The sequence below is a fragment of the Lithobates pipiens genome, unplaced genomic scaffold, assembly GCF_037356315.1.
Source record: "Lithobates pipiens isolate NorthernLeopardFrog02 unplaced genomic scaffold, aLitPip1_a1.2 Scaffold_28, whole genome shotgun sequence".
NCBI lineage: Eukaryota > Metazoa > Chordata > Amphibia > Anura > Ranidae > Lithobates > Lithobates pipiens.
In genome coordinates, this window is record NW_027507789.1 from 139,111,335 (window position 1) to 139,130,269 (window position 18,935).

General features: G+C 44.7%; 1 protein-coding gene across 2 annotated transcripts in view; it reads right to left on the reverse strand.

Annotated features, from left to right (window-relative positions):
- The window catches only part of TMEM94 (transmembrane protein 94), a 177,251-nt gene that overhangs the window by 142,296 nt on the left and 16,020 nt on the right, over window positions 1-18,935 (reverse strand). For both annotated transcript variants that reach the window (XM_077459611.1, XM_077459610.1), the window contains exons 4-5: window positions 13,275-13,399; window positions 5,049-5,185 (exon numbers count right to left, since the gene is read on the reverse strand). In XM_077459611.1, the coding sequence (XP_077315737.1) occupies window positions 5,049-5,185; window positions 13,275-13,399 (262 nt within the window). The remainder of the gene's footprint in view (window positions 1-5,048; window positions 5,186-13,274; window positions 13,400-18,935) is intronic.

The window sequence follows — 18,935 nt, forward strand, 5'->3', positions numbered from 1 at the left end:
CGACTCAGACCAGCTACAGTACACGCTGGGCAGTATTTAATATTGATTGGACCCTGGGCAAACATTTTCTTGAGCCCTCCCTTCCATGTAATTTCGCTCTCCACCTGCTCTTAGACATACAATAGCAGCTAGACTCAGTTCACTGAATCAAATCAGGCAGCGATTGTGATTGATCGTCAGAGGTTACAGTGTATCATTACCGCTCACTGACTGGCTGGCTACTAGAGGTCACAGCACACATTATGGCTCACTGATTATTTGCTAGAGGTTACGGCACATGACTTCTGCTTTCTGATTGGTTGCTAGAAAATACTGTACATCAATACTACCCACTGATTGGTTTCTATGAGGTTAGTGCACATCATTACTGCTTACTGATTAGTTGATAAAGGATACAGCACATCATCTCCTCACCGTATGCACACCATGGACTGGGGAGGTGAGGGGACCCATCAGTAGACAGAAAACTCCTAGGGATCCTAGGACTCCTGGTTTCAGTGGCAATGCTAGGGGAGGGGGTGTGTGATCAGTGGCAGTGGTGGGGGGATTGGATTAGTTAGGAGGCACTACACTGTGGCAAATTCTGAATCATGTAGAGCAAAGCTGGAAATCTTTGGCAAGCATATAGTGAGGGATTCTACACTGATCACCAATGTGAGGGGGAATTTGCACTGACCGCCAGGTAATGGGGGATTTTACGCCACCCACCAATATAAAGAGGGATTTCTACACTGACACCAATGTAATAGGAGCATTTACTCCAACCATCAGTGTAAGGGGGAATATACAATGACCTCGATGTAAGGGGGAATTTACACGACAACCATTATCGAGGAGATTTGTACTAACCACCAATGCAAGATGACACGTCTACACTGACCACCAGTGTAAGGGCAAATGTACACTGATTTCCAGTGTAATGAAGAATGTACACTGACCACCAATGTAAGGGGGACCTTTACACTGGCCACTAGTGTGAATGAAAGTATTGTACACCAAGCCCCAATGTAATGAGAAGATTTACACTGACCACCAATGTAACTAAGACATTTAGCCCACGTTTACATTTCTTTGTGTCAGAAACGCATGCAGAATCGCTTTCCTGACACCACAGAAACTTGCTGCCCTTTAGCAGATACACAGCGGTGCTATTCACTGTTAACGACACCCCAACACATCAGCTGAGATGTGTGTATTCACATTCACCAAAATTCAAGTTGCTGTGCCATGTTATTTTGAAAAAGGGTTCCACCTCCAAATTTGCTTTCATTTGCAGAACAGGCTGATGTTAGGCTTAATGACTGCAGCTGTAGGCAGGACTTTTAATCAGACCCCTTTACCTCCCCAGTGGGCAGCATTCAGCAGAGGTGATGGTGGATATGACCTCGGGGGGGGGACGTTATTTACATGTAAAACACAGGGTCTGCAGGCGAGTCATCTGTGCACAATAGGTCAGAGCTGGGCAACATTAGTAACAGAACTTTACACTGAGATATTGGGACAAAGCACGGGACTAAAACTTCAAGGGACGAGGGAATTTAAACTGGGATAGTTGGCAAGTATGAGGCAGCTGCTTTGGGCCCCACAACAATGATGGGGCCCAGAGCAGCTGCCCCTTTTTTCCCCTGCCTTAAAGACAGCCTTGAGTACACATGGGCCTATTGTTGACCAGTTTTGAATGAAGCGGCCGATAGCATTAGACATTCGGGCCTGTGGGTACGGGGCTTTACTCTCCAGCAAATGGACAGTGAGGTACTAGAGGCATAATCAGATCTGTCCATCACTGTGCACACTTCCAGTGCTAGTAGAATATTAAAGCTGGGTACACGCTGTTGCTTTTCATTCAACCAGAGGGTTGGAAAAAAAAAAAACGGCATTAACACAAAACACGATTTTCGGCCAGCGTGTACCCAGCTTAAGGGCTCATTATTCCTGCTTATATCAATTTAACTACAACACCTTTGCCTGTTCCCCCAGTATCATCTATTACTAACACTTATTGCCTCTCTAACACTAGGGAAGGCCTGTACACAGTTCGAATCTCGGCCGGTTTAGCAGGAACTGGCTGAGATTCCAATTGTGTATGGGCAGACTGAATGTACCAAGTTGATTGATCGATCAACTTGGGAACAATTAGCATGCCAGCTTTTACCGGCGATTATCACTAGCGACTGCTATAGTCGCCATCTTCTCCCGGCTGCGACGGTTAACCCCGCTACCCACCCCCAACCCCAGAAGACAATGGCCTGGCACGAGGGATTTCCGTATCAACACGGTCTGTGCTGATGGGGGGAATCAAGCAAATTGACCGCATTTACACTAGGCATTGGTTAATGAAATACATTACTGTGCATTAAGGCATGCTGCATTAAGTGGTTGTAAACCCTTACAAACCACTTTGACCTACAGGTAAGCCTAGATTAAGGCTTACCTGTAGGTCCAAGAAATATCTCCTAAACCTATACGGCTTAGGAGAGATTTACAAAAAGACAGCAACCGCTGTCTACGGCGCATGCGCCGTAGACAGCGGCACGCAGGCGCACTGGGCAGGCCGCAGATTGCGGCAATATGCCGCGAGTGTCGGCTCCCATGCGCATGCGCGACGTCATCGCTGCTCCGGCGAATCACAGCGCCGGAGCAGCGAGACCCTGGAGTCACTCCGGGATCCATGGCAGCGGCAGACATGATAACGGAGGACCACTTCAGGGGCTTCGTTCTCAGGTAAGTTATTCATAATGAGCTAGTATGCTATGCATACTAGCTCATTATGCCTTTGCCTTGCACGTTGCTTCCCCCCCCCATGAGTTTACAACCACTTTAAGGCAGCCTATTGATTTTCAATGAGTCTGCAGTAGAGGGTGGATTTTTTTTCACTTCTTGTGATTTGGACTTTAAGATACTCCTCCAGCTCTTCAATCAATAGGCTGACAATACAGTGCGCCTTAATACATGGCAACGTTCAATTTGGCCATGAGTTACTATACAAGCAATTTTACTTGCCTTACACTCTGCTCTGCCTGGCTCCAGCACACTCCTCCTCCACCCGAAGCTCCAGTCTGTGGGCAGAGCCTCAGCGTCATCAGGTACAATACAGAGACAATAACCCTGTATTGTATGCTGAGGAGGCGGCAGTGCGACCACCGATGGTCACAGCCTACAGAGGCAGTTTGCTGGAAGGAGCCACACTGGGAACTCTCGCAATCTCACAGATTTTCTTAGCCACCACAGAATATGACTATACTGCCCACTAACTGCAATGCATATTATATACAAATTAATATCACTTGCAAGTATGCAGCAAAACATCACAACATTAATCCTGGCAAGAGAGCACAAAACCATATGTTGCTATTAAAGCTGGATGACCTTTCTGTATATTTCTACAGTGCCTTGCGAAAGTATTCGGCCCCCTTGAACTTTTCAACCTTTTGCCACATTTTAGGCTTCAAACATAAAGATATAAAATTAAAATTTTTTGTGAAGAATCACCAACAAGTGGGACACAATTGTGAAGTGGAACGAAATCTATTGGATAATTTAAACTTTTTTAGCAAATAAAAAACTGAAAAGTGGTGCGTGCAAAATTATTCGGCCCCTTTACTTTCAGTGCAGCAAACTCACTCCAGAAGTTCAGCGAGGATCTCTGAATGATCCAATGTTGTCCTAAATGACTGATGGTGATAAATAGAATCCACCTGTGTGTAATCAAGTCTCTATATAAATGCACCTGCTCTGTGATAGTCTCAGGGTTCTGTTGAAAGCGCAGAGAGCATCATGAAGACCAAGGAACAAACCAGGCAGGTCCGTAATACTGTTGTGGAGAAGTTTAAAGCCGGATTTGGATACAAAAAGATTTCTCAAGCTTTAAACATCCCAAGGAGTACTGTGCAAGCGATCATTTTGAAATGGAAGGAGTATCAGATCACTGCAAATCTACCAAAACCTGGCCGTCCCTCTAAACTTTCAGCTCAGACAAGGAGAAGACTGATCAGAGATGCAGCCAAGAGGCCCATGATCACTCTGGATGAACTGCAGAGAACTACAGCTGAGGTGGGAGAGTCTGTCCATAGGACAACAATCAGTCGTACACTGCACAAATCTGGCATTTATGGAAGAGTGGCAAGAAGAAAGCCATTTCTCAAAGATATCCATAAAAAGTCTCGTCTAAAGTTTGCCACAAGCCACCTGGGAGACACACCAAACATGTGGAAGAAGGTGCTCTGGTCAGATGAAACCAAAATCGAACTTTTTGCCCACAATGCAAAACGATATGTTTGGCGTAAAAGCAACACAGCTCATCACTCTCAACACACCATCCCCACTGTCAAACATGGTGGTGGCAGCATCATGGTTTGGGCCTGCTTTTCTTCAGCAGGGACAGGGAAGATGGTTAAAATTGAGGGGAAGATGGATGCAGCCAAATACAGGACCATTCTGGATGAAAACCTGTTGGAGTCTGCAAAAGACCTGAAACTGGGACGGAGATTTATCTTCCAACAAGACAATGATCCCAAACATACAGCAAAATCTACAAAGGAATGGTTCACAAATAAACGTATCCAGGTGTTAGAATGGCCAAGTCAAAGTCCAGACCTGAATCCAATCGAGAATCTGTGGAAAGAGCTGAAAACTGCTGTTCACAAACGCTCTCCATCCAACCTCACTGAGCTCGAGCTGTTTTGCAAGGAAGAATGGGCAAGAATTTCAGTCTCTCGATGTGCAAAACTGATAGAGACATACCCCAAGCGACTTGCAGCTGTAATCGCAGCAAAAGGTGGCTCTACAAAATATTAACGCAAGGGGGCCGAATAATTTAGCACGCCCCACTTTTCATTTTTTTATTAGTTTAAAAAGTTTCAAAAATCCAATAGATTTCGCTCCACTTCACAATTGTGTCCCACTTGTTGGTGATTCTTCACAAAAAATAAATTTTTTTTATATCTTTATGTTTGAAGCCTGAAATGTGGCAAAAGGTTGAAAAGTTCAAGGGGGCCGAATACTTTTGCAAGGCACTGTATATATGCATACCAACAAAATAGGTCACATACCATCAATCTGTGCAATGATCCTCTGTACTCTGACTTCCACCTCTCGCTGTCTGAGCTGTTCTTGTCGCCTCATCAAGAAGAGATCCAGTACAAGTAATAGAAAGAGAGCGCATGCATTTCCCACTTCTGATCCCTGGCTGAGGGAAGAAATAAGACATAGACCGACTATAAATGCCCAGATTGGTAGTGCAATACTTTTACATAGGAAATACGCTTTACAATAGTTTAACATATTTTTAAAAGCACTTTGGCAATAGGTTTACTCATTCACACCATTGCTCAAGGGTGGATTTTTCTGCTGATTTTTATTATCCATTCACAGCACTCCATGGAAGGAAGCTAGAGTAGAGTTCTTCAAGGCTGGACGAGTTTTTTCTTGTATTTTTACTTTGCACTATTTTAGCCGCATATTTTTCTAATAAGAACCTGGAGTGAAACTTGGTACAGTACTAGCTTTGAGACCAGCAAACCTTGTACGAACCTTTATAAATAGGCCCCTGAGCATAATCAGAAACTGCATACAGTACACACACTTACAACTATGACCACATAATAGAACGTTGATTCAAGAAGTTTTGTTTTGCGGGTCAACTAAATGTTTAAAGTGAAATAAAGTATCTTCAAATTCTGCATGTTAAAAATCGTGGAAGCATATCTGTAAATCTGTGTAAGGCTCCATCACACTTATATGATCCCCCAACTTTGCAGTACAACTTTAATTCAACTTTGGATGGGTGCAATTTGGAGAAGGATTTTGTCTTTGACGAGAGATAAATGGACAACCGTTGTATTGTATAACATTCAGGTACGACTTTCATTCAACTTTTGAGGGTTAACCCTGAAGTCTATGGCCCTCAAGTTGCATGAAAGTTCGACCAAAGTAGTGCATGAACTAATTTGAAGTTGCTGCAACTTCAAGTCACACTGCAACTTCAAGTCACACATATATGAATGGCTACCATTGGAAAACATGGGGAACGACTTATGTGACTGATGTCCAAAGTCGCACAAGTGTGAATGGAGCCTTACAACCAACTCTGACCTACAGGTAAGCCTAGATTAAGGCTTACCTGTAGGTCCAAGAAATATCTCCTAAAGCTACACGGTTTAGGAGATATTTGCCGAAAGACAGGCACCGCTGTCTACGGCGCATGCACTGAGCGCGCCGCGGTCAACAGCGATATGCCGCGAGTCGCGGCTCCCGTGCTCATGCACGGGAGTGACGTCATCGCGGCTTCGCCGAATGACAGCGGCGGAGCAGCGAGACCCGCCGAGAAGATGGATGCGCCAGTCTACAGGGGACAGCAGTGACTTCGCTGGCTCCTGTGTCAGGTAAGTGACACATAATGAACTACTATGCGATGCATAGTAGTCCATTATGCTTTACCTTTGCAGGGAATGAAAGAGGAAGTAAACCCATCAGGGTTTACGTCCTCTTTAAAGCGGGGCTCCACCCTAAAGTGGAACTTCCGCTGATCGGAACCCCCCCCCCCCCCCCTCCAGTGTCACAATTGGCACCTTTCAGGGGGGAGGGGGGTGGAGATACCTGTCAAAGACAGGTATTTACACCCACTTCCGGGCATAGACTCCCGTGGGAGTCTATGCCTCTTCCTGTCCTGCCGCGCTGTCTGCTGGGACACACACGGGTCCCAGAGACAGCGCGGACAATTCCTATTGCGCTACGCGACTCGCGCATGCGCAGTAGGGGACCGGGAAGTGAAGCCGATTCGCTTCACTTCCTGATTCCCTCACCTAGAATGGTGGCGGCAGCAGCCGAGAGATCGATCAGCCTCGGCATCGCTGGACCCGGGACAGGTGAGTGTCCATTTATTAAAAGTCAGCAGCTGTAGTATTTATAGCTGCTGGCTTTTAATATTTTTTTCCCCAGTACAGTCCCGCTTTAACTTTTACATTGTCCATGTAGCATCTTTCGTAGTCTGTTCATCAGACTTACCGGGATGTAATGAATGGGTATTACTATCTGACTATCATTGCCTTACAGGGGGATGGTGCGCGTGTGCCATAGGAGATCTGGCATGGCCTGTTACACCTCAATAATAGACCACTCCAGATAACATAACAAAAAGAGCTGCGCCAAATAATATAAATCAAAAAACCATACAATTATAAAGAAAAGTCCATGAAAACTTTATGCTATCCAAAAAAAGGAAGACGATCGCACCACAGTGATTCCACACTTCCTTATCACTATAGTGTCCCACCACCGACAAAATAGTGCGCTTATCAGACGGTAAAAGCACAAGGAGCGTTTCGAGTACCAAGCCACCGACAGCTCCTCGCCTCCACCAGACACTTTATCCTTTATCCCTCAGGAACGAACGATCCATACACTGTAGCCGCTCCACATTCTCATAAGTAACCCAATTTCACGTTCGTAATATAAAAAGAAAAGAAGCCTCCCATAGTGTAAAAAACTTCAATGCTTTTTTAATTAGTAGAAATACACTTACATAAAAACGAAAGTTTTCAGCATATGAAAACAAGCCGGCTACTTTTTCACATCTGCGATGTGGCTGGAGGACAAGGCCAGAATGTGCAGTCCTGCCCAAGATTATGATTGATGCAAGCTTCGGCCGTAGCATATTCTGACTGAATTCTCACCTTTTTTCTGCCTAGTGTCCTCAAATATAGGAATCCAGCATTGCAAGGGCAACTAAACTGCCCTAAGCTCCGGAATGTCCACTGGAAGGCAAGCTTCCTTCGACAACCACGTTCCCTATACTGTCAAGGTGTTTAGGACTGCTCCCCAGTCTAACTGACTGGTTTCAGTCACAGGAACATTGGACGGCTGTGGAGAAAAAGGCTTTCTTAACTCCTTGGCAGACAGGAAATCCACCATGTCAGGGAGAGTTCAAACATATAGGACAATTCATGGACCGAGTCTGCCTGTCCCACGTGTCTTGAATGCTGAAATGCAACAGTCTGGAATGAAACTGGGCATATGGCACCACCGTGAAGGAGGCCACCATGAGACCAAAAACCCTCATGCAAGCACAAATCAAGGGCTTCCCCTAGGACCTAAGGGCCTTGGCATGAACATGAAAATGAAGGGACAGGAGTTTGTCCTGAGGTAGAGATCTAGGCAAAGCCTTATTCAGTGTCAGACCCAAGTACTCTATTCAGAGATGCGTCCAGCGATTTCTAGAGGTTGAGGGGCAATCTGAAGCTTGGCAGCGAATGCATCGTCTTGGGCCAAGGAGACGGGAGAACAAATGCTTTAAACAGGAGATCAAACGTCCAGGTACCCCACAATGTGATTCTCTCGAGAACGAACCAGAGCCAAACCAGGGCAAGCAACTTGGTGAAAACTCATGGAGGGGCCAAAAGGGAAGGGTGACAAACTGGTACTTGCTACGTCACTTGCCACAAGTTGTGGATTGTCCACTTGCCACGTCACCTGCCACAAGTTGTGAATTGTCCACTTGCCACGTCACTTGCTACAAGTTGTGGATTGCCCACTTGCCACGTCACTTGCTACAAGTTGTGGATTGCCCACTTGCCACGTCACTTGCTACAAGTTGTGGATTGCCCACTTGCCACGTCACTTGCTACAAGTTGTGGATTGCCCACTTGCCACGTCACCCGCCACAAGTTGTGGATTGTCCACTTGCCACTTCACCTGCCAAGTCACTTGCCACAAATTGTGGATTGTCCACTTGCCACCTGCCATGTCACTTGCCACAAGTTGTGGGTTGTCCACTTGCCACAAGTTGTGGATTGTCCACTTGCCACAAGTTGTGGATTGTCCACTTGCCACAAATTGTGGATTGTCCACTTGCCACAAGTTGTGGATTGTCCACTTGCCACGTCACTTGCCACAAGTTGTGAATTGTCCACTTGCCACAAGTTGTGGATTGTCCACTTGCCACAAGTTGTGGATTGTCCACTTGCCACCTGTCATGTCTTTTGCCACGTCACCTGCCATGTCACTTGCCACAAGTTGTGGATTGTCCACTTGCCACAAGTTGTGGATTGTTCAATTGCCATTGCAATTGTTTAAAATATATTTAATGGTTTTCCATCATTTGCCATCATTTTTGAGATTTTTTATGTAAAAAATAAAATAAATTGGTCACCTTTAAAAACGATTATAAACTAAAAACGCACACAAAAAGCGGTACCGGCATTTTGCATCTGAAACGTGGAAAACTTTTGCGTCTGAACCAATTTTTTTGCTTCTGGGAAAACGAGGTTAAACGCAACTGCATAAAAACGGCTAAAAACGAGACTGTGAACATGGACACATAGGATAACATTGAATGAGTTCAGGGGCAGTTGAAAAAAAAAAAAGTGCCCAACTGCCTCTGAGCATGCGTTTAACAGCATCTCGTGTGCATGGGGCCTAACTTGCTTTATGATGTGGCAAGTGGACAATCCACAACTTGTGACAAGTGACGTGGCAGGTAACGTTGTAAGTGGACAATCCACAACTTGTGGCAGGTGACGTGGCAGGTGGACAATCCACAACTTGTGGCAGGCGACGTGGCAGGTGGACAATCCACAACTTGTGGCAGGTGACATGGCAAGTGACGTGGCAGGTGACGTGGCAAGTGGACAATCCACAACTTGTGGCAGGTGACGTGGCAAGTGACATGCTAAATACAAGTACACTGCTGCTCTCACAGCTGCTGCTACTCACTCTGGTCTCACAAAATGGCTGAAATAGTTAATACTGGGTTTTTTTTAGCTTGGGGAGGGTCTGTGATGTTAGCTTAACTAAACGCTTCTAGACGCAAACGCGCAAAAAAATCGCAGCAAAACAGGCGTTTCTAAACGTCGGTTTCAGCTTTTAAAAACATGTGTTTAGCAGAGTTTGTACCGGCGTCTCATGTGCATGAAGCCTAAAAGGGGCTGCATGAGATCAGCAGTGCAGCCTTGTAAGAAAGGTTAGAATAAAAAGCTAAAAATCAGTATTTTGGTTTAAAAAAAAAACTGCAATTTCAACTTAATGTCAATCAGTTAGGGTTTACATGTACTTAAACCACTTGCTGACCAGGCTTTTTCTGGTACTTTTTGTTTAAAATTTATTGCTAGAAAATTACTTAGAACCCCCAAACATACATTTTTTTTAGCAGAACCCTAGGTAATAAAATGGTAATCGTCGTTGAAATGTAGGTCACATGGAATCTGCACAGCTCTTTTTTTGAATGCAATTTTTTTGGGGGAAAAACAAATTTTAATAAATTAACAAAAAAAAAAAATTATTATATACACACACACACACACACACACACACACACACACGTTATATTTTTTTGTAAAATGTGAAAGATGATGTTACACCATGTAAATTTATAACTAACATTTTACACTTTAAAATTGCGCACGCTCGTCGAATGGGGACAAGCTACGGCACTTAAAAATCACCAAATCCCAAGGCGACGCTTTCAACTCCTTTACATGTTGTCTGTTTAGAGTTCCAGAGGAAATCTAGTGCTAGAATAATTGCACTCGCTCCAACGTCGACACCTCACATCTGTGCAGGAGCATGGAGGGATGGGGGGGCGCTTCAATTTTTTTTCTTATTTATTTTACAGTTTTATTTTTACATTGTCCCTTTAATTTTTCTATCCTTTATTTAAACATCCCTTGTAATGGAAATAAGGACGGCAGTCCTCTTTATGGAGAGATCTGGGATCAAAAAGGATAGAGGGTGTCCCGGGGAACACGCCGCCACCAACGCACATGCGCCATGCACAGTGGGGTGTGACCATCTGTGATCGTGCCGTAATTTCATCACGGCCAATCACATGGTAAACAGCCATAACCAATGGCTGTTCACCCCCTTCGGTGGCAGCGTGTCACGGAGACAGCACGATCGCGCGCATTCCCTGTTTAAACGGGAGGCCATCATATGGCTCCCGCAGCTGTCAGTCAATCAGAGCTGTGATTCGGCTCGGGTGCCCCCATAGCAAGCTGCTTGCTGTGGGGGCACTCGGCAGGAGGGAAGGGTCAGGAGCAGCGAAGAGGGAACCAAGAAGAGGAGGATATGGGCTGCTCTGTGCAAAACGAGGTGTGTATAACGTTTGTGTTTTTTTTGTTTTCACAATCATTTTAACCACTTAAGGACCGGGCTTCTTTTTCAGACTCGGTGTTTACAACTTAAAAACTGTTTTTTGCTAGAAAATTACTTAGAACCCCCAAACATTATCATTTTTTTTTCTAACACTCTAGAGAATAAAATGGCAGTCGTTGCAATACAGCCACACCGTATTTGTGCAGCGGTCTTACAAGAGTACTTTTTTTAATTAAAAAATAAGACAACAGTAAAGTTGATCCAATTTTTTATTTTTTTTTATATTGTGAAAGTAGAGCTGTACAATTAATCGTCAAGAATCGTTATCACGATCTTGACTAAAGCGTTTCATAATTTTTTCTATGCAAAGAATTCTCTCTGCTCTTCTGAAGCCACCGCCTTCAAAAGAAAGGAAGAGAAAAACTGGGCAGTCTGCCAAGAATCACAACATTGTTTATCAGTAGAACTTAAGTATAAATATTGTAACAATTTGTCAATGGAATAGACTTTGTGTGTAAGTGAAAAAAGTTTAAAGTGGAGGGACACCCAAAAAAAAAAAATGACATTAACATCTTTAAAAAAAAATTAGAAAAATAATAAAATACATTTTTTACTCACCAGAAACCCCTGTTGCTAGGCAATCTTCCTAATCTGCCTCTTCCTATTCCACGGCGCTGTTTCTTCAATTCCTCCTCCTCAGCGAACGGCCCCGTTGTCTTCTTCTTCGTCGTCTGTCTTCGTATGTGTCCCAGGAAAAAAACGGGGCCATTCCCAAAGTGCCGCAGGAAACGGGCAGTGAAGCCGCAAGGCTCCACTGCCTGTTTCCCTTAGATAGGATGGCGGCGCCGGCAGCTGATCCGATGGACGGATCGGCCTCGGGGGCTGACATCGAGGGCTTAGTGTCTTTATTAAAAGTCAGCCGCTACAGTGTTTGTAGCTGCCGACTTAAAAAAAAATAAAAAATAAAAAACGGCCGGAACACCCCTTTAACCACTAAACCTTTTTCTGAAATTTGTTGGTTTCAAGTTATAATCATTTTTTACTAGAAACTTACTTATAATCCCCAAACAGTATAATAATATAATATAAATATTATATATATATAATAAAATGGTGGTCATTGCAATATTTTATGTCACACTGTATTTGCACAGCGGTTTTTAAAAAAATTACTTTAATGAATAAAAAAACCAACAAACCAGTAAAGTTAGCCCATATTTTTTTTTTTTGTATAAATGTGAAAGATTGTATGTCGCGAGAATCATGATCTTTTTATTCTCATTTTGGCCAGAATCGTGGAATGGTGACAAACTTTTTTTCCTTAAAAATCTCCAAAGGCCACATTTAAAAAATTCTACTGGTTGCATGTTTTGAGTCACAGAGGAGGTATAGGGCTAGAATTATTGCTCTTACGCTACTGATCGCGGCGATGCATCACATGTGTGGTTTGAACACCGATTCCATATGCGGGCGCTACTCACATATGCGTCCGGCTTCTGCATGCGAGCTCGTCAGGACGGGGCGCGTTTAAAAAAAAATGTCTTATTTATTTTACCGTTTATTTTTACACTTTAAAATAAAAAAAAATGGTGTCACTTTTATTCCTATTACAAGGAATGCAAACATCCCTTATAATAGAAAAAAGCATGACAGGACCTTTTAAATATGAGATCTGGGGTCAAAAAGACCTCAGATCTCATATTTGGACTTGAATGCAAAAAAATAAAAAATGTGCCTTTAAGTATGGGCGGAAGTGACATTTTGACGCTGCTTCCGCACTGCTATCCTACGGAGACGGGTGGGGTACATCTTCCCCTCAGTCGTCTCCATACCTAGCAAGGAGACAAACATGATCGCCTCCGCCGACGGCTCTGGTAAGCGACGGAGGGCACCGGATTGCGGCGGGGGGGGGTTATCTTGCAAATCCACCACAGAGACCACTTTTATCTTGTAGCCGGCCAAACACGGGGATACTGGGGTTATGGCAGCCATAACAACGATATCCGTCCCCAAAGTAGGGACGTACATCAGTGTGCAGCGGTCGGCAAGTGGTTAAGTAACTAAATTCACAAAATTACTATATGATGGTTGAATGATTTGGGAACATTTCAAATAGCAACAACAGTTCTAGCCAACAGCGGAATGAAACAGCATAAGCAGAAGCAGATATGAAGAACCGCCAAGCTCACCTTCCATCTGGTTGGCTACCATAACAACAGAGAAGTAGAAGTGTTGCAATCAGCATTAGCAAAGCTCCTGGCCAATGGAAGCAAGAAGATCGGTTTCCATGATACAAAAAGCTTAATCTCCAGTCCTGCAGAGAAAAACATTATGTGATCCTTCTTGTTTGCAGAGTCATGTATTTGTTCTGGGCACCTTATTTTAGAAACTGAAAATGTAATGCAATACAAAAACATAATTGCCAAAGACAAGACATGTTTCAGCTACATTTCTGAGCATTATCATAAAGTATTCGAACAGCATTTTAAATAAATGACAGAGAAAACTGAGTACTGTCCGTGATACTTTTTTTATTTGCACTAACATATAATTTTTCATGGACGAGCTTTCGGGGTGTGTCCCCTTCTTCAAGGTCCAAGCAGTACTGATTCACAAAAGTTTTAGCAGAAGGTAAAATGTTAAAACAAAAAAAAAAAAAAAAAATCTGAGGGAAAGGAAAAACAAAAAATACACATACAAATCAATAGAATGGTAATAAAGCTAATCAGCAAGTAAGATAAGACAGAGGGAAACCAAATAATTAAATTTCAGTCTCATCTGACCAGAACACCTTTTTCCATGTGGCCTCAGAATCTTAAAGGTGCGTTTAAGGTGGTCAGATGAGACTAAAATTGGATTATTTGGCCTCAACACCAAACAAAAATGTCCGGCGGAAATCCAATACAGCTCACCATCTAAATAACATCTGTGAGGGGTTAGCTCGGCAGCGGGTGTGTGTGACCCCCTGGATGGGTTCACAACAGAAAATCAGGCACAGCAGACAGCGTTGTAGGTGCAAAAAAAAACAAAAGATGCGGTTTATTTATGCTACATGCAGTGAAACATATAACAGCCAAACAAAAATAAAACATGAAAATAAATCCTGGTCAGCTTGACCTCTAATTACACACTTAGATTCCCTATCTAACAACTGAGTGCAGCCTTGTGCTGCACCAGTCCCTGTCTCTGTTGTAGAGGTTTGCCACACAGGCGTTAACTCACCGCACAGAACAGGTGTCACACTCCCCAGTCTATACAACACAAAACTGGTTCCAGGATGGAGCATCTCCCTAAGCATGCTGGGGTTTTTTGTAGAGGTCTTAATGAGCCCACTTACTTCAGCTGGGCTCATTAACTCTTCCCCTCTAATTGTAAAAGTCTGCATAAAGCCTGAATCTAGGGCACACATATTTCCCATCCTGGATACAACCAGGTGACTTTACCTGCGTGCTGCCACATACCCCCCCCTCTTGTTTCAACCTTGGGGTTGTAACACAAGCAGTCAGACACGCATGTATCCGAGATAAAGCATCCACATTCCCCATTTTAACACCAGGGCGATGCTTAACTGTAAAGTTAAATTCTTGTAGGGCCAGGAACCACCTATTTACCCTTCCATTGGTCGCCTTGTTCTGAGCCATCCACTTTAAAGGAGCGTGATCAGTCACCAGGTCAAAGTGCCTACCTAGCACATAGTACCGAAGGGAATCTAGAGCCCACTTCACTGCTAAACATTCCTTCTCAATCGTGGCGTAATTGACCTCATGGGACTTGAATTTCCTGCTGAGGTAAATGACTGGGTGCTCTTCCCCGTTCCAGACCTGGGATAACACTGCTCCTAACCCAACGTCTGATGCATCAGTTTGTACAACAAAGTCCTTAGAGAAGTCTGGTGAGTACAACACTGGGTGGCTACATAAGGCTGTTTTTAAGGACTGAAATGCTTCTTCAGCCTCTGGGGACCATTTAACCATAACAGACTCTTTCCCTTTTGTCAGGTTGGTGAGGGGCACAGCCTGAGAAGCAAAATGGGGAATGAATCGTCGATAATAGCCAGCGATTCCCAGAAAGGCTCGTACCTGTTTCTTGCTGTTGGGACGTGGCCAACTCTGTATGGCCTCGACTTTATTGACTTAGGGTTTTATCACCCCCCTCCCAATAGTGTACCCAAGATATTTGGCCTCCTCCTGTCCAATGGTACACTTCTTTGAATTGGCCGTAAACCCAGCTTCCCGGATAGAGTCTAGGACTGCTTGTACTTTTGGCAAATGTGAGACCCAGTCTGTGCTATGGATAATCACATCATCCAGGTAAGCTGCAGCATATTTCTGATGGGGCCTCAGAATCGTATCCATTTTCCGCTGGAATGTTGCCGGTGCATTCTGTAACCCAAACGGCATTCTCTTATATTGGAATGCCCCATCTGGGGTTACAAACGCAGTTTTCTCCTTGGCCGACTCGGCCAGGGGAATTTGCCAATACCCTTTGGTGAGATCAAGAGTTGTCATATATCAGGCTGTTCCCAGCCGGTCAATCAACTCATCTATACGCGGCATGGGGTAGGTGTCAAATTTTGTAACTTTATTTATTTGTCGAAAATCGTTACAAAATCGCCAGCTCCCATCAGGTTTGGGCACTAGTACAATAGGACTGGACCAGTCACTCTGGGACTCCTCTATCACACCCAATTCCAGCATCCTTTGAACCTCCCCATGTATTGCCTCCCGTCGGGCCTCTGGTATTCTAGAAGGTTTTAGTTTTACCCTCTCCTGGCGGGGTGATAATGTCATGCTCTGCGCCAGATGTTTGTCCCGGAAGCTCAGAGAAAATCTCTTTGTTACGAAGTACAAACTCTTTAACCTCCTGTTGTTGGGGTTTCGATAAGGTGTCTGCTATTCCAACCTCAGGAACTAAGCAATCAGGCTGTACTTGTGACAAAGTCTCTGCGACTAGGGATTCCCTATCCCTCCAGGCTTTCAGCAGATTGACGTGCTAGATCTGCTCTGGCTTTCGCCTTCCTGGCTGTCTAACCCTGTAGTTCACCTCACTCATTTTTTCAATTACTTCATATGGACCTTGCCATTTGGCCAGAAATTTGCTTTCAACCGTAGGGACTAGCACCAAGACCCTATCACCCGGGGAAAAAGTACGGGTCTTGGCCCCACGGTTGTACACTCTCTGCTGTGCTAACTGCGCTTGGGTTAAATGTTCCTTTACAATTGGCATTACCTGTGCAATTCTATCTTGCATCAGGGCGACATGCTCAATCACACTCCTGTGAGGAGAACTCTCATTTTCCCAAGTTTCCTTGGCGATATCCAGCAGCCCTCTTGGGTGTCTCCCATAGAGCAACTCGAAGGGTGAGAAACCCGTAGAGGATTGGGGTACCTCCCTAATGGCAAACATCAGATAGGGTATTAGACAGTCCCAATTCTTTCCATCTCTATCCACCACCTTCTTTAACATTTGTTTTAGGGTTTTGTTGAATCTTTCAACCAACCCATCTGTTTGGGGGTGATACACAGATGTACGCAATTGCGTCACTTTGTACAACTTGCATAATTCTTTCATAACCCGGGACATAAAGGGTGTACCTTGGTCCGTAAGCAGTTCCTTACAAATACCCACGCGGCTAAAAACAAGAGATAGCTCTTTGGCTATGGTTTTGGCCGAGGTATTTCGGAGAGGAATTGCTTCCGGATAACGGGTGGCATAGTCCAATATAACCAAAATGTACTGATGCCCCCTGGCGGACTTCATTATCGGACCTACCAAATCCATTGCGATCCTTTCAAAGGGGACCTCAATGATAGGAAGAGGTACCAGCGGGTTACGGAAATGTGGCATAGGTGCCGACTTCTGACACACAGGGCAGGAGGAACAATAATTTTCTATTTCCTTCATGACCCCAGGCCAATAGAATCTCTGCAATATCCTCTCTCTGGTTTTCTCTGTCCCCAGATGACCTCCCAGAATGTGCCCATGAGCCAATTCTAACACCAACTTCCTGTAAGGTTTGGGCACTACAAGTTGCTCAATGGTTTCTTCTGCCCTTTGAGCCACTCGATACAGCAGGTCCCTTTCCATAGTGAAGTAAGGATAAGTGCAAGTCTTATCTGGGTTCACTAACTCGCCATCTATTTTCACCACATTTTCCCGTGCCTTTATTAGGGTGGGGTCTTTTAACTGTTCTGTGGCAAAATTTTCCCTGTGAACCTCAAGATCCGAAAACTCCACAGACGGCATGTTTTCATCTGAGGATGTTGGCTCCTCCCCAGTTTCTCGAGTTTCCCCCGCCAATACCGACAAGGGAAATTCAGGAGAGTCCTCATCACTCCCAGAGGAATTCTGGTCATCTTCCTGGTTTATAGGGGCACCAGTGGGGGGCTCAGGACAATCCCAGAGTTCCCAGAATTTTGGAAAATCCCTTCCCACAATAGCATCATGTGGTAAGTGAGACACTAACCCCACCTGATGAGAGAGGTTACCTTTGGGGGTCTCAAAAAACACTGAAGTTACAGGATACTCTCGGGTGTCCCCATGCACACAAATAACAGCCACCCTGTTCTTCCCAGAGACCTCTGTAGTAACTAATTCAGCTTTTATCAATGTTACCAGGCTACCTGAATCCAGCAACACATCAACATTTCTACCATTAATACACATTTTACATAAATGTTTCTCAGGTCCCCGAATGGCAGTGCATGCAACTGTCGCAAACAGCGACTGACGTCTCTCCCTTATAAAGTCACATTGCATAGGCTCATCCACAACGGGGCAATTGGCTGCAATATGTCCCTCTTGCCGGCAGCGGTAGCAAATAATCTTTCTCGCTGCCTCTTGCAGCCTGGGCTTCCCGGGCTGCTCCCGTCAGACCTTAGGTAGAACTCCCACCCTCTCACTCTCTCCACCCTCACCCCTTGGAGTCATCTTACCCACCACTGGGGATGATCTGGTCTTAGGGTAGAAAGTCCGTGAGTCCCTGGAAGAGGTGGTCAGGTTCTCTGTAGCCAAGTACCTCTCAACCAGATCCACAAGTTTATCTGCATTTTCTGGGTCTCCATGGCTTACCCATTTTTGGATGGCAGTAGGAAGAGCTCTCAGGAAACGATCCATAACCACACGTTCCACAATGTTTGGTGCGGTCAAAGTCTCTGGCTGCAGCCACTTTCTGCTCAGGTGAATGAGATCATACATTTGAGACCTGGGGGGTTTTCCAACCTGAAAAGTCCAATTATGCACACGCTGAGCCCGGACGGCCAGGGTGACACCCAGCCGTGCCAATATTTCTGTTTTTAGCACCACATAGTGTTTTGCTTGGTCAGGCTCTAGGTCATAATAAACTTTCTGCGATTCCCCAGTTAACAGAGGGGCCACTAGTCCAGCCCATTGCTCCTTAGGCCACTTTTCCCTTTCAGCAGTCCTTTCAAATGTGGTCAAAAACACCTCCGGATCATCCTCTCCAGTCATTTTTGTCAGTAAACGGCTCACACCAAAGGATGCGGTATTATTGTAACCACTTGCTTCATTGGTCTGCGGACGTTGCTGTATTAATGTCTCTATTTGCCGTTGAAAACTCTGCTCTTGCTTCTGCAACAGGTCTATGAAGCGGGCTTCAGATTGCTGCTGGGCTTGTTGCTGAGCTTCCAAACTCTGCAGGTGAGCTTTCTGCTGAGCTTCCAGACTCTGCTGCAAAGTTGCATTTGTCTGCTGCTGGGCTGCAAGGCTCTTTTGTAAACCTGCATTTGTTTGCTGCTGATTTGCATTTGCTTGAGCCAGCTGTCTCAGTATCTCCTCCATGCTGGCCTTAACAAAAAAATAAAAAAAACTGCCCGCATTCTCCACCAACT